A 23,336-nucleotide genomic window follows, 5' to 3' on the forward strand; every position below is an offset into this window, starting at 1 on the left:
ATTTCCTCCAAACCCACTCATATTCCCACCTTTGCTATTATTTTGAGGAAAGTTTGCTTTATATACTTCTTCTGAAAAGCCTACACTGTTCCTTTAAAAGAAATGACTCAGCACCACTGGTGCCCAAGGATATTCACATCAGTTACCCCTTCTGGCTCCATTCTTATAGCTTTACTCATCACCTTCCAGAGACCTTCAACCCAGAATGATAACCCTGCTTGGTCCAATTGTGGAGACCTGGACCCTCCACTGCTCTAAAAATGTCATCTTTCTTCTTCTGGCCCCATAGCCTTGACCGGCTCATTTGACAATACATATTATGGTTCAGAGCTAACACCATTCCGGGAACAGCATACTCACACACATATCAGAACTCACTTTCATGTTCCCAATACCCCAGGAGAAAGGACTTCTATTCCTGTGCCTCAGAGGGAGTGTCTAAGGTTCAGAGAGACTCAGAGACCTTCTCACAGCACAGAACTACTCAATGGCAAAGCTACAAGAAGAACCAAGTCAGACTTTTTGAGACTCTGTGAGGACAGGGCTGTTTTCAGTCTCTCCCTCAGTACATGGACCCGAGACCACAGTTGTTGATAGTTGCCCTCAAGTCAATTTTGACTCATAGTGCCCCCATGTGACAGTAGAACTGTTCCACAGGGCTTCCTAGGCTATAATTGCCAGGTCTTTCTCCCGCAGAGCTGCTGGGTGGGTTTGAACCACAAACCTTTCAGTAACAGCTGAGCACTTAACCATTGTACCACTAGACCACAGTAGCCACTCAATAAATGCAGTCCTTAGGACAAAGGGTGAACTCTAACCCAAATGACTTGCAAATGGAATCTTTCTGTTTTAGTAAAACAGTAAAATGAACTTCTATTGCAGTGAACTATCACAGGGATACCTCATTTAACTATAAAAATGAAAACCAAACCTATTGCTGCCAAATTGATTCTGACTCATAGCGACCCTATAGGGCCAGAGTGGAACTGTTCCATAGCATTTCCAAGGAGCGGCTGGTGGATTCAAACTGCTGATCTTTTTGTTAGCAGCCGTAGCTCTTAACCACTGCACCACCAGGGCTCCATTTTAACCTTTACAGCTGTAGACTGATCCATTTTACAGAGGAGAAAACTGAGCCACAGTTCCTCAGTCAGGTCTTTCTACTATGCTTGTGTAGAGCCACCACACTCCTTTGGATTCTTTACTTGACTTTGTAATTATATGCTCATTAGTGCAATATTTCATTTCTGACTCTCTCTCTCTAGAATGTAAGCCCCATGAGCACAGGGATGGCATTATTTTTCCTCTCTATTGTATTCATGGAAACCCTGGTGGCATAGTAGTTAAGTGCTATGGCTGCTAACCAAAAGGTTGGCAGTTCGAATCCTCCGGGTGCTCCTTGGAAACTCTGTGGGGCAGTTCTACTCTGTCTTATAGGGTCACTATCAGTCAGAATCGATTCGACGGCAACAGTTTTGGTTTTTTGGTTTTTATCGTATTCACAAACACTTAGCAGTGTCTTCCAACGTTCCTGGCATCGTCCTAAATGTGTGCTGAAGAAATGAGTGATGGAACCTGCCCACAATCAGGTCTGTGCTAGAGGCAGACCTTCCTGTGTTAGAACCTGGGTCTGCCTCCAACCAGCTGTGTAACCAGAGGCAAGTTAGTCAACTGCTTTAATTAACCCTCAGTGTCACTACGAGACGGAATCGACTCAATGGCAGTAGGTCTTGATTTTATTTTTTTGGTATTCTTAGGTGGGGGAAGAACTGGTGGTGAAGTGGTTAAGTGCTTGGCTGCTAACCAAAAGGTCAGCAGTTCAAACCCACCAGCTGCTCCATGGGAGAAAGATGTGGCAATACAGCCTTGGAAACCCTATGGTGCAGTTCTACCCTGTCCTATAGATTACTATGAGTCAGAACCTACTTGATGGCAGTGGGTTTGGTTTTTGGTTTATTCTCAACTTTAAGGAGCCCTGGTGATGCAGTGGTTAAGTGCATGGCTGCTACCTGAAAGGCTGGGGGTTTGAACCTACCAGCTGCTCTGTGGGAGAAAGACATGGCAGTCTGTGTCTCTAAAGCTTACAGCCTAGAAACCCCATGGGGCAGTTCTACTCTGTCCTTTAAAGTCACTAGGAAGCGACTCGATAGCAGTGTGTCTATAAAGCATGTGCATGGGAATAGCACTCAATAAAGGTTATTCATCACTGTTACTATTAATTTTTAGCATAACAAACTAAATCATTGGAATATATTAAGCTTGGGCCTCCATTGCTAATTCAAGGATAGGTAACACTGTGCTGGAATTGCTTTCTCCTCTCGACATTTCTTCGCTGTGACTAGGTACTGGCTGGAGTTGGTTCTGAAATTTCATGGCCAACTGAGAAAAAAAGATGCATTTAATCTTTATGTTAATTCTTCCTTGGTGGCTGCCTCACCTTTACCCTTTGGAGAGCAACCCACTTCCTCCCAGGTTCCAATCCATAGAATTTGAACAGAAAGTTAATTGGAGAGAGACAGGCCATGATGGCAGCTTAGTCAGACACATCATGCCATCCCGAGACACCAAGTGAAACAGATACAGATGATAATCTCGGAACACTGAGCATCAAATGAAAGGGTTAAGAACCAGGCCGAACACCGACTGGAAGAAGAAACTGATCAAAAACAGTGAATAAGGAGAGATACGGAGCAGAGAAGCCCTGCCAGCCAGCCCAGCACAGTGTGCCCAGCATAATCCTGCGTGAGGAACACAGGATGGCAACTTCACAGAATTTCCAACAGAGAAGTAGTGTAGGCATACCTGGAGTGATACAAGGTCAGCAAAAACATGAACCAGATCTAACAAAGGGAAGTACAGGAAAGACGGTGAGAGCTTCAGGGATCCCAGTGTCTACAGAGCAGTGAGGGAGCCAGGATCCAGAGAGAGCCACTCAACAGCGGTTGTCCCAGACCAGTGAGGGGGGGGACCCCAAAAAGATAAAATACTTAGGGATAAATCTAACTAGGGACATAAAAGAATTATACAAAGAAAACTACAAAACGCTACTGTAAGAAACCAAAAGAGACCTATATAAATGCAAAAATATACCATGATCATGGATAGGAAGACTTAACATTGTGAAAATGTCAATACTACCCAAAGCAATCTATAGATATAATGTGACCCTGATCCAAATTCCAATAACATTCTTTAATAAGATGGAAAAACTAATCACCAACTTTATACAGGAAGGAAAGAGGTCCCAGATAAGCAAAACATTACTGAAGAAGAATAAAGTAGGAGGCCTCACACTCCCTGATCTCAGAACCTACTCTACAGCCATGGTAGTCAAAACAGCCTTATACTAATATAATGACGGATACATAGACCAATGGAACAGAACTGAGAACCTAGAAGTAAGTCCATCCAGCTATGGACAGCTGATCTTTGAAAATCCATTAAATAGGGAAGAGATAGTCTCTTTAACAAATAATGCTTGCAAAACTAGATATCCATTCCCAGAAAAATGAAATAGGGTCCATACCTCATACCATACACTAAAATAAAACTAACTCAGAATGGATCAAAGACCTCAAGGTTAAACCTAAAATGGTAAAATTAATGGAAGAAAACAAAGGAACAAACCTAGGGGCCCTAATATTTGGCATAGATAGACTATCAAACATAACTAAAAATGTACAAACAGCAGAAGACGAGCTAATAACTGGGACCTCCTAAAAATTAAACACCTATGCTCATCGAAAGACTTTACCAAAAGAGTAAAAAGAGAACTGACAGATTGGGAAAAAATTTTTGGCAATGATATATCTGACAAGGGTGTAATCTCTAAAATATATGGAAAACTTCAATACCTCAACAACAAAAAGACAAACAATCCAATGAAAAAATGGGCAAAGGACATGAACAGACACTTCACCAAAGAAGACATTCAGGTGACTAACAAACACATGAAAAGATGCTCAGGATGATTAGCCATTAAACCAAACCAAACCAAACCCAGTGCCGTTGAGTCGATTCCGACTCATAGCAACTGGACAGGACAGAGTAGAACTGCCCCATAGAGTTTCCAAGGAGCACCTGGCGGATTCGAACTGCCAACCCTTTGGTTAGCAATTGTAGCACTTAATCACTATGCCACCAGGGTTTCCCATTAGCCATTAGAGAGACGCAAATCAAAACTACAATGAGACACCATCTCACCCCAACAAGAATGGCACTGATCAAAAAAACAGAAAACAACAAATGCTGATGAGGACGTGGGAAGATTGGAACTCTTACACACTGCTGATGGGACTGTAAATTGGTACAACCACTATGGAAAACAATATGATGCTTCCTTAAAAAGTCAGAAATACCATGATGCAGCAATCCCACTCCTGGGTATATATACTAGAGAAATAAGAGCTGTGATATGAATAGACATATGTATACCCATGGTCATGGCAGCATTATTCACATATAGCAAAAAGATGAAAACAACCTAAGTGTCCATCAACCGATGAATGGACAAAGAAACTGTAGTACGTACATACAATGGAGTACTACGCAATGATAAAGGTCAATGATGTATCCACAAAGTGTCTCAAAATGTGGATGAACCTGGAGGACATTATTCTAAGTGAAAAAGGTCAATCATGAAAGTACAAATATTGTATGAGACCGCTATTATAAAAACCCAAGAAACTACTGGTCTCTTTCCGTTCAGAGCAAAGGAGAGTGAAGAAAACCAAAGACTCAAGGAAGCAATTAGTCTAAAGGCCCAATGGCCCACACGAACCACAGTGTACTCTAACCTGAGACCAAAGGAACTAGATGGTCCTGGCTATCACTAGCAACCACTCTGACGAGGATCCCAAAAGAGGGCTCTGGTTAGAATGGGTGAAAAATGTAGAACAGAATTCAAATTCATAAAAAAAAAAAAAAAAAAAAAAAAGACAAGGTTTACTGGTCTGATAGAGACTGGAGGAACTCCCCGAGACTATTGCCCTGAGACAACCCATTAATATGGAACTAAAGCCACTCCTGGGGAGGGCCACCTTTCAGTCAAATAATAGACTGGGCTATAAAATAAACAACATTTGTGAAGAATGTGTTCCTAAAAACAACCAACTACACAAGACCAAAAGGGCAGCATTTGCCCAAAAACAAAGATGAGAGGGCAGGGAGGGGCAGGGAAACCAAATAAATGCGAACAGGGGAAGCCAGGGTGGAAACAGGGAGAGTGCTGACACTTTGAGAGGATTGCAACCAATGTCACAGAACAATTTGTGTATGAATTATTGAATGGAAGATGAATTTGCTGTGTAAACATTCACCTAAAGTACAATAAAATGTTAAAAAAAGAAATAAACTTAACTGGAGAGGGAGAGAGAGACATTCTAAACAACTCAAAATTCACATACTGCAGTTTCCAGATCCCCAGCCCTAGTCTATAAATCTTAGTGTTAGAAGGTTGCTAGAAAGAGAAATAAAAATGAGAAAATAGCAGGCCAAGGGAAATAGAGGCATGCCTTGTTATGAAATTATTCTGAACGAGAACACACTGATAAACACAGTACAATGCACTATACAGTAGGTGGTATATAAAATGTATAGTATCTTCATTACCAGTTATTCATGCCAGTCATTTCCTAACTAGATGAAAGGGAATGTAATCCCAGGTGTCAAATGCTATTGTAATTCTGGTGGGGAAATACTGTTAATGAAGGATAGTAATTTGTCCCCAGGTTTTTCAGGCTTTCCAAATATAAAACAGCTGCTTGATAAAAGAAAATTTGTACATTGGTTTGAAACTCACTCTTTAGAGTTTTCTTTTATTAAAATGCGTGTCACTTCAAATGTTAGGTGCCACATCCCTGGCACTTGGGGGCGGGGGCAAATTAATTGCCACGTATGGCAAAACAGAAACGTGGCTGTACCATGGTAAACTGCTTAACACACTTCCCTCATGTCTGACAAATTAGCTCTGTTTGCATTGGTTTAATACCGTGAATAGTAGGTGTTTGTCTGGTGTGTGCATTGCTTGTTCACAAAAAAAAAAAAAAAAAAAGACAAACTTTTGCTTAAGACTTTTCTTTATATAGAAATATGCAAACTCTTAGGAAATGTGTTTCTAACACCACTAGCTCAAAACACTGTAGTCTCACAGATGTCTTCTTTTGCAACAAATGTTATGCCTTGAGAAAATTCTCTTAGGGATGAAGAAAGCTTCATTTTAAGAAAAAAATAAGGCAACAGTTTACTTTTCAAAGATCTTGATAGCCACCCAATCCCTTCCTGCCTCCTCCACTATTTTTTTTATTGTGATAAAAATACACATAACAAAATATTTGCAATCCAACAATTTTTACATGTTTAATTCAGTGGCATTGATTACGTTCATCATGTTATACAACCATTACCACCATCGTTTTCCACATTCTTCCACCACCCATTACAATTACTGACTGAATTTCTTTCAGAATTTTGGGGAAGGGACTTTTAATATAGCTTACTTGTTCTTGGGTATCCTCTTAATATTTTTGTTTTTTTATTAAATAAATAAACTATTTCTAAAATAGATGTAATTACAAAGAATGCCACAATGAACGCCTGTAAACAAACCCACCACTCAGTGGGAGAGAAAGAACATAAGCCGTACCTCAGCTGGACAAGCTGAACATCAAATGTACACAGATGAACAGAGCAGCCAAGAAGAACAAGAACAGGTGGTACTGGCGAGGGACTTGCCCCACCAGGTATTAACAATTCCTGCATAATTACAGTGTGATGAAATAGACACTCTAAGTGTGACATTGGTGCAGGAACAGTCAAACTGACTAATGGGACAGAACAATGAGGCCAGAAACGGTCCCACCCACATACAGAAACTGACATTGTACCTTGATGCGGAAGAGGTGAGCTTCTCCAGGAGTGGTACTGGAAAATCCATATCTAAAAAAATGATGTTGGATTCCAACCTTATACCATGTGTAAAAACTTAACGATGAAAGGTAGAATTCATAGAAAACCTTTAAAGGAAAATATTAGAGAGTATCTTTGTGATTTCAAGGTAAAGAACATACTTTCTAATGAAGACACAAAAAACCACAAGCCAAAGAAAAATTTGGTATCTGCAGGTACATTAAATAAGAGATTCTGTCACTGAAAGACATAAAGAAAATGCAAAAAGACAAACCACAAAGTGGGAGAGATTGTTTGCAACACATGTAACCCATGAAGGATTGATACCCAGACTATATTTTAAGAAATCCTAGGATTCAAGAGAAAAAGATGAAAAATCCAACAGATAAATGGGCAAAAGCTTGAACAGATATTTCACAAAAGAAGAAATCCAAATCTGGCCAATGTGCATAAAAAAAAAAAAAAAAAAAAAAAAAAACCAACCCTCAACTTCATGAATAATCATGAGAATACAAATTTAAACCACAGTGGGATACCTCTTTATGTTAACTGCACTGGAAAAACTAAGAAGCGGGACAATACCAAGTGTTGACATGGATATGAAGCAACAAGAGCTTCTCTGCCATGATGATGGAAGTAGGCATTAATCAAATGAAAGAAGCATACACCTCCAATGCCAGTGATCTGTACCTCCCACCCACCCACTGATCTACATCTAATTAGATACATATCTATATCTAATCTATATCTCCTAGAGCAGTGATTCTCAGAGGTTCGTTCCCAGAACAGTGGCATCTGAAATATGGGGGTGCAGCCCAGCACAGCTGCTAACTGAAAGGTCAGAGGTTCGAACCCACCAGCTGCTCTGTGGGAGAAAGATGTGGCAATCTGCTTTCATAAAGATTTACAGCCTTGGAAACCCTATGGAGGCAGTTCTACCCTGTCCTATAGGGTTGCCGTGAGTTGTAATCAGCAGAGGGTTTTTCTTGGTGTGTGTGTGTGTGTATATATATATATATGCTTTCATATATATAAATACATATATACATATATATGGGGCCCTGGTGGTGTAGTGGTTAAGTGATTAGCTGCTAACTAAAAGTCAGCGATTTTATGCCACCAGCCGCTCCCTGGAAATCCTACAGGGCTGTTTCTACTCTGTCCCGTTGGGTTGCTATGAGTCAGAATCAACTCAATGACAAAAGGATTGGTTTTGGGGTTTTGTATGTATATATATGCATAGGAATGCAAGGTAAAACTGAGATTCCAAGTTCCCCCTTCCCACTACAACCCCTTTTATTATCAAATAGGCAAAAAATTTTTAAAGTGAGAGCATACCCTTAACACCCAGTGAGTACGGGGGCTGGGAAGTGAGGTGAAGGGGACACTTATATACTGATGGGAATTACACACAGAGGCGTATTTGGGGGGCAGTCTGGCAATACCTATTCAGACCTCTGAAAATGTTTATCCTCTGACCCAGCACATCCACTTCTGGGAATGGACACGAACAGAATATTGAAAGATTGGCCAATGTTGTTGCTTAATTGACAGGTACAGCTAGAGGGAGTCCTGCAACCTGAAAGCCCCCCAGAAGGGGGTCTGTCTGTAGTCACAACCTGCCCTATGGGGACTCGCTGTGGGGACAGCTCATCCTCAGAAAGCGGCCTCTGCCCACACTTACTTCCCCCAGAATTCTGGAAACTCATTCATTTGGGTAACAAGGTCCCTTCTAATAATACATTACCTTCTGGCAGGAGGATTCCGCCCATCATCATTCACAGTATTGGGAATTCATTAGATTATTTTCCTATTTATTATTGGGAAGGCAGAGAAGGAAGGTTTGGTTCAGAGAGGATACAGGATGATTTTGGAGCTTGGGATGATTCTCAGAAGAACAATGGCCTGACATATGCATGTATGTGTATATATGTGTGTGTCTGTGTATAGGCATATATATGTATCCTGTATATATATTTTTAACAGACAAAACTTCAATAACCTTCCTTTTCTACTTATAAGCAGTAATTACTGAACAACTTACTTCAAAAAAGCTCTGTGTAAAAGCAAATTAAAATAACTTTTTTTTTGGTATTACCAACAGGTGGTTAAAATTCTGGTCCACATGTAAGTGTCTGGGATATGAGTTTCTCTTGCTCATCCAGATAAAGACTTAAGAAAATCTGTCAGAAAACTCAAACCACCTCAGTCCTCCCTTTTCCAGGAATGTTTGGTTTACTTAGAACCAGTACCAGTGCCCACAGACTTGATTCTGACTCATGGCAACCCCTTTCTTCTGAGGCGCCACTGTTAGCAGCTGAATTCAATAACCAGCTGAACCACCCAGGGACTCCTAACTTAGAAACCAAAAACCAAACCCAGTGTTGTCGAGTCGATTTGGACTCACAGCGACCCGACAGGACAGAGTAGAACTGCCCCACAGAGTTTCCAAGGAGCGCCTAGCGGATTCCAACTGCCGACCCTTTGGTTAGCAGCCATAGCACTTAACCACTACACCACCAGGGTTTCCTAACTCAGAAAAGAGGTTCTCAAAGAGGTTCTCAAATCTGAATGGACATCAAACTCACCTGGAGGACTTGTTAAAACACAGGTTGCTGGGCCCCACCCCTAGAGATCCTGATTCAGTAGGTCTGGAGTGGGGCGCTGAGCATCTGGATTTCTAAACAAGTTCCCAGGTGACACTGATACTGCTGGTCCTGGGACACATTTTGTGAACCAATGACAGAAGAAATTTCTGGAGACTCTTCAGCAGTGAGGAGAGCTCTCCTGGGTGACTGTTGCTGTTATGCTAGTGTCTTAGTTTTCTAGTGCTGCTGTAACAGAAATGCCACAAGTGGGTGGCTTCAACAGAAATTAATTTTATCACATTTTAGGAGGCTAGAAGTCTGAATTCAGGCAGCTGGCTCTAGGGGAAGGCTTTCTCTCTTTGTTGGCTCTGGGAGAAGGTTCTTGTCTCTTCAGCTTCTCTTACCTGGTTTCTTGGAGATCTTCATATGGTTTGGCATCTCTCTCTCTCTCCTCCCCACTCCCCCCCATCTCTGCTTCCTTAATCTGCTCCTTTTATATCTGTCTTGTAAGAGATTGACTTAAAACACATCCTACAGCAATCCTGCCTCGTTAACACAACAAAGACAACCCATTTCCAAATGGGATTATAACCACAGCATGTTGTTGCTGAGGGCAGTGTAGTCAGTTCCAACTCATAGAGACCCTATGTACAATGGAACGAAACACTGCCAGGTCCCGTGCTATCCTCATAATCATTGCTACGTTTGAGCCCACTGTTGCAGCCACTGTGTCGATCAATCTCATTGAGGGTCTTCCTCTTTTTCACTGACCCTCTGCCAAGCATGATGTCCTTCTCCAGGGAATGGTCCCACCTGATAATACATCCGAAGTACATGAGATGAAGTCTCACCATTCTCACTTCTAAGGAGCATTCTGGCTATGCTTCTTCCAAGACAGATTTGTTTATTCTTTTGGCTGTCCATGGTATATTCAATATTCTTCACTAATACCACATTTGAAAGGAATCAGTTCTTCTTTGGGCTTCCTTATTCATTGTCCAAACACAGGCAAAGAGGTTAGGATTTACAACACATATTTTTGGGGGACACAGTTCAATCCGTGACAGCTGTCAAGTGGATTCTGACTCATGATGACCCCACATGTTACAGAGTAGAACTTTACCACACCCCTCACATCAAGACCAGTGCACTCCATAATTACACACTGGTGTCAACAACTTTTTCTCACTTCTGTATTTCTTCTCATCTTATTCTTTATCACAAACCAAATGGCATTCGATAAAAAAAATTATTCTGCTAGGCAGATGGCCAATGGACTGGGAAAGGAGCCCTTTTCCCAAAGTTCACCAACTCAGTGTACCCTTGGTAAACGAATAGGACAAATTCATTCCTGACATTTCTCGGCAGAGCCCTCACCATTTGGCAGTGTGACCTGGCTGCACTTCGCCAATTCTGTGACAGTCACCATGCCAGTGCAGGTGACGGTGCTAGAAACATGGCTTCATGGGTGCTGGAGGGGAATGCTATGTGCTCTGCTGAATCCTGCCCTGGTCGGAGAACGCATGAGGATCACTTGGCTCCCGCGTGCCTGTATCCAGAGTTGCTGACGGCATTCTTTTGTTGCCCCCTCAAGTTAACCATGACCTCTTGCTGCATTATTAATGAACACAACAGAGCTCATTTATTAAAACTGCAGTTTTCATTGTTCTGTGTGTTTTCTTTCTGCTGTGGGAGGCAGAGACAAGGAACACAAAGAGAGGGAGTGTCTTTTTCCATAGCTGTTTTGGCTACAGAAATTTAGAATATAAACCTGTGTCCTCTCCCCTCTGACTCTGTGCCACCTGCCCAGTGGCTAAATAAGCAGCTGTGTCTTTGGAATCCATTAGAGACCTGGAACATGGACCCATCTGTCACTGCTAAAAACCTTCCCAGACAAAAGTGGGACCCCCTGAATGCAGTACACATTCAGAAGTCGATTTGGCAGTCATGACCTGAATGCCTACTAGTTGTATGCCAGGACCTGTGGCAAAGTCCCTGCCTTCATGGGGCTGACATTTCCCTGGGTGGTGGGGGATGGGGAGATGAAATAAACAATTTGACCAAACAACAAGCACTTGAGTTGTGTGTGCAGAAGGAAATAAACTGTGCACACAGGTTAATGTGGGTGGGGGCTGAGAATCTTCTTAGTCAGGGGCCGTCTCTAGGGAGAGGGGCATTGAAGCTGAGTTCTCAAGAGTAAGGCAGGACAACTGCATCGCAGGTGGAGGGGAGCATGAAAGTCATGAAAGGAGGAAGATGTGTTCTGGGTACTGAAAGCAGCCCTGTAAGGGCCACAGGGAGCGGGAGCGTGGCCTGAGGTTTCTGTGGGAAGGCAAGAAGAGCCGGGTCACGCAGGGGCCTGTCAACCATCAGTTGCCATGGAGTTGACTCTAACTCATGGTGATGCCATGTGTGTCAGAGTAGAACTGTGCTCCATGGGGTTTTCAATGGCTGATTTTTTGGTAGTAGATTGCCAGGCCCTTTTTCTAAGGTGTCTCTGGGTGGACTCAAACCTCCAATCTTTGGTTAGCAGCCCAGCATGTTAACCATTTGCACCGCCCAGGGATTCTGCAGGGGGCCGTATACCATAGTTCAGCATCTATCTTACTCTACCCATTGCTGTTGAGTCGATTCTGACTCAGCGACCCTCTAGGACAGAGCAGAACTGCCCTATGTGGTTTCCAAGGAGCGCCTGGTGGATTTGAACTGCCAACCTTTTGGTTAGCCACCATAGCGTTTAGCCGCTAAGCCACCAGGTTTTTTGTCTTACTATAAGGGCATGGGAAGCAAGTGAGCAAGTGGGAAAAGCTCAGTTCCAGCAGGTGGCTGGCTGAATGAACGAAAAAGAAACATGTCTCCTATCTGCTCTGTTCTCCATTCTCACCTCCTTAGCCCAAACCATAGCTGTCTCTTTCTGGGACCACTGCTAGTCCAACAGCTCTGTCTCTTTCTAGGCTCCTAACTACTATCCTGGCTTCTTCTCTTGCTCCCCTCCCCCCACAAACACACAGAAAATCCAACATTCTCAACCAACCATGTGCTGGGGGAAACTGGCAAGGAGACCTCTGGGAAGGGGACCATGTAACACAGAAGGCAGCAGGAAGTGCAGGGATGGCAGGTGTCCTGGGGACAGTCAGAAGTGCCTAGGCTGGGGTGGAACCTAACGTGCCTCAGTCTGAAGGGATATGAGGAAAACTCCTTTATGGCCCCCCAACCTACTTAGAGAAGACAGGTAGAAGGAGGGAGGTTCAGCCTGGCCCCAACCTAAGCCATTCCTCTTCATTTCTTAAGCAACATAAGGGTGCTTTACTGGGAAACTTTCAATAGCTAGTGACAGGTAAAGGCTCATGTACAAAAACATGACCTTCTCAGCCATAAGCAGGTCCCTTACTCATTAATAAGTTAACCCTGGTGGTGCAGTGGTTAAGGTTCCAGCTGCTAACCAAAAGATTGGCATTGAAATCCACCAGCCACTCCTTGGAAACCCAATGGAATTGACTCGATGGCAACAGGTTTGGTTTTTCTAGTTGGTTTATCAAGGAGAGAGGAGGTGGGCTTTCTTTTTCTAAAACTGCTTAGTCTACACAAATTTAGAATATAAAGCTGATCCTGAAGTAAAGCTTTTAAAACTGATAGGCCGTTTAAGCAACAGACTCCTATTTGCATGAAAACTGTGCCAAGTTCAACACCACTGTGTAGAGGTCAAGTTTATGCTCATCCAATTAACCACCATTAACACCGCCCATACTTAATCATATCACAACCCAGCACACACTCAGCAGACTTGGAGTGGCTTTGCTCCAAAGCATCTAGTTAAGTCTCTCATTTATCTAACTACACATGAAAATAGGACTGTGTACAGTCAGGTTTCTAGAATGTTCCATAAACATGCTGCTTCTGATGAGCATTAAGCGTAGAAATGTGTTTTTCTGGTCAACTGGCTGATGGATTGACATAGGAAGGGTCACAGATATGAACGTCTGTTGTTCTCTGGCCAAGTCACAGTTACTAAATTTTTTTTTTTTTTTTGCCTTTCAAAACCAACAACTTCAAGCAGCACAAAAAGGTAAAACTAATCTGATACGGTATTTTCTGTTATTACCGAAAGGCAAGAGGACATGGGGTTTCCCAAGTCATCCATTCCTGAAGCTGCCTGGGAGGTTAACTAGGACTCTGTGTTCTTCCGGAGTTCATCTCTCGTTGACTGCCACGCTCTCCACCAACCTGAGGGACAGAGGCTCCACGGAAGCCCTCCTCAGTTGTAAGAGTAAGGGACCCAAGTGCTCCCATGGCTCCCAGAGGTGCCAAGCAGCACATGGGTCTGTTTGGGGTGGGGGGTCTGGTGTTAACCTCACAGAAGCAAGAGTGATTTTTAAAAACTAGCCCAAGGGTTCCATATAACGCCGGTCATCTGCTTAGTGACATGATGGAAATGACTTACATAAGAATTCACAGACGTTGGGTTGGTAAGCAGAGAGGTGACCCCAGCCCCACCTGTAAGTCTTTTGTGTCTCAGTTTCTTTGAAAAGGGGATAGATATCACCCATCTCTGAGCTGCTGTGAGGAGCAGGTCAGCAAGGACACGGTGGGCACTTAGCACAGTGCTGACGCGCGGCAGGTGCTCCGTAGACAACACTGTGCTTGTTGCAATGGGTGCTGCTGCAATTATGTAAAAACGTTTTCGTTGACACCTGGGACATGTGCATGCAGATTTCAGGGGCAGGTGTAAGTTATCATAATTTCTATTTTGAAGCCTATGTCCCAACCAGAATTATTTCTCTGCTGCCTATACCAACTGGCAAGTTTCCAGTCTACAAAGAATCTCTGGTTGACATTAGAAGAGATGGAAGGAATGAGTGGTCCACCTGGTGGGTCACTCTTTCCTCTCCCCTGGGCCTCCATCTGGGACCTTCCTCAAAGAATCCCCAGGCTAGCTTTCCCCTTGTCCTGAAAGGATGAAGCCGGGCAGAGGCCTGAGGCTTGGTCTGTGAGGAAGTCATCAGCACCAAGCCAGCGAGAGCCATGGACTTCCCCATCCCTGCAAGCACGTTTCCCAATCACCAGATAACCAACTTTAGCCACAGGCCTAGAATTGTGAGCCTCCCTATCTCATTACCACTTCCCCCTGGCACCAGACTCCTCTGCCAACTAATTTATACGAGGAGAAGGTTGCACCCCTTGGTACCGTTAAAGCTATTACATCCTTTCCTACTTCTCTGTCTTTCCACATTAATAGTGCTGCTGAGTGTTCAAAATCCCCAAAGCTAGGCTAAGACTTTCCAAAGCATGAAAAAACTACCAACTTAAATTACACATTTATGACAGACACTGTCTTGATGCTCTCCAGACACTGCAGTTAGCTAAATGCACAAAGAGCTGCTGCAACTCAACTGATCTTCCAACCCCAGGGCAGGCTGGCGCTGGTCTGGTACTCCCGTTAGAAGTACTGGAGTGTCCCCAAGTTATCTCTGTGCATCCTTTCATGCAGAGCCCGGATCTCTGATACGTGTGCCTTCTCTACAATGCCCTTCAATGGCCGGGCAACTTCATGTGTTGCTGTTGTTTTTCTAAGGTGATTAAAGGTACAATAAGGTATGTGTGTAACAAGAGGCACAGCCATTGTTCTGCAACATTAAGCTCACAGCAGCCCCCAAAAGAAACTGTAGGCAGCTTGCCAAAGGCCCTAATGAAGATCATCTCTTTGAATTATCTCTAGAGGCGGGAAGGATAAAGTCTGAGCCCTGGAATATGTGATCCTCTTTGTGCTGCTGGTATGAGGACTTACTGCCAGGCACACCGGACCTTCTGGAACTGTAATTTAGGGAAATCTTAATTTCTCTGCTCTAATAAGGCTTTGCATAATAAGAGAACCAAGGGATTGCAATTATTAATTCCAGCAAGTGTTTTGTGAATTCCTTTATGCTACGGTTCAGGACTCCCTGAATATGGGAGGATAGAGGATTTTACTTAGTTGGCACAAGAGTCATGGGTCCGAAAAGTAGTTTGAATTTCCTGAAAAGAAATCTGCATGGCTTCCTAAATTGCTGACGAAGTGTATTCCATATGGAAGTCATCTATCAGCAATTTACCGTGCGATGCTTCGGCCAGAAATATTTCCACGTAAATTCACCTAGTAAAAAACAAACAGAATCCAGGCTTCCACTTTTGGAGGGGTGTGGGGGGCAGGCACACATAATGTAGATGAAGAAAGGACAAGTTAACCCAGATTTGCTGGAGATGTGGCAGGGTTACCTTTCGGAGGGTGTCAGTGAATTCATACATCCACGACAATGGCTGGTAAATACTATCTTTTGTGTATTGATGGTAAAACAAAACCGGTGAGCTATTAAGGCTACCTTTTAACTTCCTATGTTTAGCTATTTCATACACGGCAGTGGAAGTCTGTAACAGTACCCAACTTGCTCAAGTGACGGTGTGTTCTCTTTCACACTTCTGAATGGTCAACTCACTAAGAACCTCCCAGCTCATTGCACATGATAACTGATGATTACACATGATCACACATGGGACCAGACCACCAGTAGGGCAGGACTTTTGCCCAAGACCTCCAATGCACCCCCCAACTGCTCTGGAAAGGACACAGCATGAGTGGACTCCTGAGCATGAAGTCACAGGTCAGAAGTTATTTCAGAAGTTATTTTTCTAAAACTTATTTAAAATGCTTGGTTTTTGTAAGATATCTGCTCCCTGAACAAAGGGGGAAACCCACACCCCAAAAGGTTTGCTTTGACCTTCTCTGCGTCTCAGTGTAGGACAGACACAGATCTTTTATTCATCCCAGGTCACTGTATCATTAGGTTGGTCACAAAGGCAGCCAATTCATACCAGCAGCTTCCTGTATCATAGTGTTTTTTTAATGGTACATGCCCTCTGGTGGTTCGTGCAAAAATGACACCCAACACACAGCTAATCAAATTCTTTTTTTAAGTCTGGCTCTTTAAAATTAACACACTAATAATCATTTATTGTTATAAATCAAGGAAGGGAGACTACTTTTTTTCTCACTTGCTATAACAATCTTCTCTCAATATTCTCACCTTAAAAAAAAAAAAAACCTTTTTAGCAGGATTATGCCTTTTTTGATCACTGAAAAAAAATTTTAAAGAGTTAGAATTGATTTAAGGTGGAAAAACCCTCCATCGCCAAGTTAAGTTACCAGGAGCAGTCTCAAAACCTCCTAGTTCAGGATAAAAATTAAACATTTAAAAACCAAATATTTAAAAAGAAAAAAGTCAACACAAATTTAAGATGCGTAATCTGGGTCATATCTTAAAAAACCCATTTTATTTTCAACGGAAATTTCATGTTTTTAATAATTACCCTGGAAGCTACCAGAAATCATCTATTGTGAATGACAGCACCCACAATCAAGTCCTTTGCTCCTGAAGTTCTTAACATTTTCATAAGGAGGGGTATAGAAACTGCAAGTGTGAAGCATAAATTCCAACCACTTGTCCCGTCACCAGAAGTTGCTGGAAGAATCAAGTCTGCAGGCAATGCCTGCACTTTACTGAGAGGAAAGCCCTGTAACTATCTGTAAACAGAGACAAAACCTCCCAACCATTAATCATCACCATGTCTTCTCCAACTCGTTCAAAGGATGCGTGACCACGCTTTGACCCTTCCAAAGACATTCGTTTGACACCCGGAGGTGAGGTCTGTTATAAAGGAGCTTTGTGACAGGACTCCTCGAGAGACACTTTATAGCCGTCAGCATATATGTATATATTCAGATATAGGCACCTAAGTGCCATTGGAAGATAAATTACATAAGCAAGTTAGCAGAAAATATTCAGAAAAGTCAGAAAGGCTGCCTAGTTCAGAATACAAAAACCTGCACAAAAATCCCCAATACCTTTCCCTCTCTGAGAAGTTCTACTCTGCCAGGTGAGTCCCAGTACACTCCCACGGGGTAAAATGCAACGCGTTACCTGGCAAACTTCGTAGAGTAATTTGTACTGCTCCTCTTGCTTCTGCAGGCTGCACAAGCTGCATCCCATGTTTAGAGAAGCCGCCAAAGGGAGGCTTCAGCACTTGCCGGCACCCGGGAGAAGCAGCTCACTTAGTGTGCCGGCATGAAGGTGTCCTGACAGCCTCAGGTGACCCGGGCGGCTGCAACACCTCACATGGGCGCTGCTCTCCAAGGCTGGAAAACAGCTCTCTCCCTCCCTTACACGCTTGCCTTCTTCGCCTTGCAGCATGCACGCGCACACACATACACATACACACACACCACTCCCTCCTTTGAGTGACTCTGGCAGCTGGATTGTGGTCCAATGCACACGCTATATATACTGCTGCTCATGCATATTAATCAGCTCTCATTGACTATTCATAACAGACAATGATACAGGAGCTATAATTGCCAACTATGACAGTTGAAATTTCTCTAATTAACAAGCAAGTGCTCCAGTGGTAGGGAATAATAAAAGACACTAACAATTTTTCGAGCCGTTTTCTGGCAGTTGCAAATAAACACGACTGTGTTTTTTTTAGCAGTCTCTAAGGATAATCTCTAGTCTTTAATCTTTAGTCTCTAAGGATAATCCCTAATGAGTTTAAAGCTAAGTAGAAATTCATTTTTCAATATATCATAAAATTTCTGATGATATAAAATGTATTTAATGCAGCAGATAATGATGGTATATAAACTGATTTTATGGGAAAGACATGTTTTGAATACTGTTCATACAATATTTAACGCTTTGCAAAGTTGCAGGGAAAAAACACTTTGCATATGAATAAAATATAAAAATTGTAAATTGCAAAGTATATCTGTGTGATATGCAGAGTGACCAGGTGTTGTGGAGAGAGAGGGCTGCCCTAAAGATGAGCAAGCAGCTAATCACTAAAGTGCAGCTGGAAACCCAGGTGGCGTAGTGGTTACATGCTATGGCTGCTAATGAAAAGGTCGGCAGTTTGAATCCACTAGGTTCTCCCTGGAAACTCTACAGGGCAGTTCTACTCTGTCCTTTAGGGTCACTATGAGTTGGAATTGACTCGATGGCAGTGTTTTTTTTTTTTTAAAGTGCAGTTTCAGTTCAAAGGGCTGAAAGTTATTTATCAAAGGGCTGCCCAGCCAACTGGAAGGAAGGAAGGCTTTATGCGATCTCCTCAGCTATGTAGATGCTGCAGATATTTCGGGGCTCCTATCACTGAGCTGTCGCTGGTTACTTCCAACCTGTAGCGGATACTCTACCTCTGCCTGGACTGCCGGAGCTTTGCCCTGCCTTGTGTGTCGAGAAAGCAGGGAAGAATTCTGGTCCTTGCTGTCTCGCTCCTGGCCCCCGCTTTAGCCCCTGTCCCATTAAGTTTCACAGCTTTCCCCAAAACTCGGCTTTTTATAAACAGTTGTCCGGCTGCCTGAACGAAACGCATAGGCACCCTGTGTGCAACAAAAATGGTTCCTGTTTAAAATTCTCACCATTGTATCTGCAGCCTCCACCTCCTTCATTTTATGAAAGTTCAACTGTCTCTGAAGAGGACGCCCACATGCCCTGTCATGAAGGCATCATCAGGCCTGAAGAATAATGCTCGCTTTCTCTGGGAGCCCAGACACACCTGGGATGTGAATAATCTCCAATAAAACCCCACTTGGGTGGCCACCAGCAGGTGCATCTGGTCCCCTCTCCCCAACCCAGAAGATGAGGTAAGGCAACTGGCTGGGGTCAGCTAATAGCCCTGACTTGCTGCTGCCTCAACCAGAGCAAAAACCTGAAGCATGCCACAAGGGAAAAAAAGTCACAGACAGAGCAGGGCAGTGACAGTGGCCATTGACTTGCTCTGATTCTGGAAAAAGTCTCTCGATCCACAAGCAAATTACTGGATCCTCGGTTTCCTAGTCTCCCAACAGGCCATTAAAAACTACCTTGCAGAGCTTTGTCCCAGTGTTGGGGGAAAACCCAAGTTGCTTGAGCCACATACAGGGGTCATGCTCGTTCCCTCCCCTTGCATCATCCCCACGTCCAGTCTATTGGTGAGTCCGGGCTGGGCTCCTCCAAATTACATCTCACATCTGTCCACTCTGTCACCCCTGCCACCATCTCTCACCTAGATGACACCAAGAGCCTCCCTGTATGCTTTCTCTCTTGCCTACCCACTGATTCCCCCCCGCTCCCTATTCATTCTCCAACAGCCTTCAGACTGCTCTTTACAAAGCAGAAATCATTCCGTCCCAAACCCTCCAGTGACCTCTCACCACACTTGGATTACAACCCATTCTTCACCAAGGCCTGCAGTGCCCTGTGAAATCTGGCCCCTGCCATCAATTTCTCCCACTTGATCTGGTGCTCAACTACGCTTCCGCCAGGCCATGCCGTTTCTCGGAGCCTTTGCTTCTGCTGTTCCTTCTGCCAGACTGCTCTTCCTGTGAACATGGCTGGCTCCCTCTCATACTTCCCCATCAGCATGAACAAAAGGTCCTTAGAAAAGCTTTGCATGAATTTGCTTACCTATCTTCGAAATTATTGTGTCATAGTGGCTAGGATGTTACTGCGATGCTGGAAGCTATGCCACTGGTATTTCAGATACCAGCAGGTCACCCATGGTGGACAGATTTCAGCAAAGCTTCCAGACTAAGGTTAGGAAGAAGGGCCTGGCAATCTACTTCTGAAAACTAGCCAATGAAAACCCCATGGATCACAAGAGAATAACATCTGATACAATGGTGGAAGATGAGTCCCCTAGGTTGGAAGGCACTCAAAATATACCATGACCACAACAATGAGCTCAAGAATACCAATGATCGTGAAGATGGCATGAGACCGGGCAACGTTTTGTTCTGCTGCGCATGGGGTCACTAGGAGTCAGAGCAAACCTGACGGCAACTAACGGCAACATCATCCTGGTCATCTCCTCACATCACTTTGAAAAACTGGTAATTATCATGTTCCTTTATGCTTATCTGTGTACTGACTGTCTCCTTTTACAAAAATTTCAGCTTCTTGAAGGTATGTGAATTTCCACCAGAGTCCAGGCACGGCGAAGGAGCTCAGAAACACATAATAGCTGACTGTTTTCATCATCTTACAAACCCACAAATGGCAGTACAAACTCACGAACGCCATCAGAGAGGAGAACAAAGCGTGCTTGGTCCCCACGAACGACTGACCTTCAGTCAGTCAGGGTTGGTTTCCTCCCTTTTCGTTACTTTCCCCCAAGGTTTTGTACTTCACAGCAGCTCTTCTCCATCCTGTTCCCGCACAGCCTCAGATAAACGTAGAAAGGCACCTGAGCTACATGGAGAAGGAGCTGATGCAAATCTTTCAGTCTTTGTTAGCAGCCTTTCCAGATCGCAACTACAGGCCAAGAGGCTTTTGCTCATATTACACCGTACTTTGGAAGAGTGGTTCTCAAACTTTTTGGTCTTAGGAACACTTTATACTCTTAAAAATTATTCAGAACCCCCAAAAAGCTTTCGTTTACATGATTTATATCTATAAATATTTACCATGTTAGAATAATAAGGCGTTGGAAAATATGTATTCGTTAATTCATTTAAAAACAACAGTAAAGCCATTACATACTAACATAACCCATTTTTATGAAAAATTACCATGATTTGCAAAAATAAGAGAATTGATTGAGAATGGCATTGTCTTACATTTTTGCCAAGCTCTTTAATGTCTAGTTTAAATGAAGACACTTGGATTTTTCACATCTGTTTCTGCATTCAATCTTTCCTGATATCATGTCATGTAACCCCTAGAAAGGAGTCCCTGGGTGGTGCAAATGGTTAACCGCTCGACTACTGGCTGAAAGGGTGGCAACTCAAACCCACCCACCGGTGCCTCAGAATCGCCAGAGGCCTGGGGATCTACTTCCGAAAGGTCACAGCCTTGAAAACTCTGTGATATTCTCCTCTGCACACATGGGGTCACCTTGATGGCAACCAACAGCCACCACCTCTGGGAGGGAGAACGTCCTTGTGATCTATCTCCAAAAACTTAGCCAATGAAAACCATATGAATCACAACGGTCTGATCCTGTTGTGCATGGGGTCGCCATGGGTCAGGCGCCAACTCCATGGCAGCTAATAACAACCACAATCTCTAGAAAATTCTACTGTACTATATACACTTGGAAGAACGTGAGCATGAAAAAAGAAAACAGCATCTTAGTATTTTCAGGAAAACAGTTTTGACCTTGCAGACCCCCTGACACTGTGCTGAGGACCTCACAGGTCCCTGGGCCATACTCTGAAAACTGCTGCTTCAGAACTGCAAATCCAGGGGCTCCATGCTTGGTGGTGGAGGGAGGAGTGGAGAAGATACTAATAAAAATTAAAGTCGTGGTTGCATTTTCACTCCTGTGATTAATTATATATTACTTGGAATTAACAATGCAAAAAACTCATGTACCCATTATGCCTAGCATAAGACTTCCCAAAGTAATTATTTGCACCCAAAATAGCTTTTACTTTGTAAAATCATCTAACCCAGTTAGAATGCCGTTTCATTTTCAAAATGTTGATTCCACACGCCATGTCAGAAACGTGCCACTGAGTAAAAAGCGAGGCTCACCTGTATTATTATGATCCATACACGCAAGGCGTTTCATAAGGCTGATCAAAGTGGCCGTGTTTGTGAGGGCAAAGACAGTCTGTTAATGACAGGAAGTTATTTATAATAGAACTGTTTTTGAGAGAACAGCTGTCCCAGTAAAAATGAAAAACTACTAGCCTCACAAAGCCATGCATTGTTTGACAAAGATGTTTAACATCTTTTTCAAGTTAGTAATCACATCATCAGAAAGGGCCTAATAAGCTCACCAGAGCCCAAGAGCACATGGCACCCTTCTCGGGGCTCCGCGCCATCAGCCACCCGCCTCTTCCTGCCTTCACGGAAATTAAAAATAAAGTGCAAAGAAGGGTCACCAAAGAACGCACAATGAGACACACCGATAAAAGCAGCATATACAGAAAGGGCTTAAGGTGCTGAGGGAATATCCTTTATAATCATTCTCTGAACTTCCATAAGTCACTAGAGATGCTGCAAAGAGTCAGCAGATGTAGACAGGAACTTAATTGCTGGATGATCCCCTAATTCAAGCGTATTATTTTCAGCACAGAGATTGGGTTGAGACTATTGGGCCGATATCTGAAACATGACCTTCTTGTTTTTCCCAACGTTTGATGGTCTCATTGAGCTGCAAACTTTTAGTCAGACTGCTGGGGGGAACCATGACAAAAGAGAGATGGGAAATAGGATAGTAGTCCATTTGGAGTTAGAGGGTTCCTTCACCTGGCACCAGAGAATCACAGGTAGATTCTTCCTCTCCCAAATCTCTTAGACCCACCCACTGGCTCTGCCACTCCTGGTGCTTTTCTCAGCTTTCATCTGCATCACTCTGGCTCAATAATTTGTCTGCTTCTTGATTCGAATCTTACTCTTCCTCCAATTCCTACTGCACACTACAGCTAAACAGTCCTATACACACAGACACACACAGTCACAAATACACAGCAGACCAATCCACCACCCTCAAGATACAGAGCAAGCTCTCCTGCGTGTGAACAGGACCCCCCTGCTCTGCTCTGGCATCATGTCTATTCTCTCCACACACACACACTGCTGTTCCACAGCACTGCACTGTGGGAGGCACCTCCACACCTCCACATCTGCACACATGTGGTGCCCCCTGCCTGGAATGCCCAACTCTGTCGCCTTCCACGTGCTCCCTGAAACCTCACCTCCTCTGATCCTAGCGACCCTTCTTCATGGCCTGGGCACTCCCTGTGTGCCTCCTGACAGTACGGTCCATTCACATCACTGTCCTCCTCATTGGAAAGGGCTCTTCCCGTGCAGGGCCCAGGCCCAATTC

At 43.6% G+C, this 23,336-nt stretch overlaps 1 protein-coding gene across 2 annotated transcripts in view; it reads right to left on the reverse strand.

Annotated features, from left to right (window-relative positions):
• Nucleotides 1–23,336, reverse strand: part of PDZRN3 (PDZ domain containing ring finger 3) — a 275,944-nt gene that overhangs the window by 45,422 nt on the left and 207,186 nt on the right. Inside the window, exon 1 of one of the 2 annotated variants that reach the window (XM_049862427.1) lies at nt 17,447–20,934. The exons of the other annotated variant lie outside the window; for it this stretch is intronic. Within the exon in view, the coding sequence (XP_049718384.1) occupies nt 17,447–17,515 (69 nt within the window). The 5' untranslated portion in view covers nt 17,516–20,934. Of the gene's footprint in view, nt 1–17,446; nt 20,935–23,336 lie in introns of those variants that run through there. 2 annotated transcript variants of the gene reach the window in all.

This window comes from Elephas maximus, chromosome 20 (genome assembly GCF_024166365.1).
Source record: "Elephas maximus indicus isolate mEleMax1 chromosome 20, mEleMax1 primary haplotype, whole genome shotgun sequence".
NCBI lineage: Eukaryota > Metazoa > Chordata > Mammalia > Proboscidea > Elephantidae > Elephas > Elephas maximus.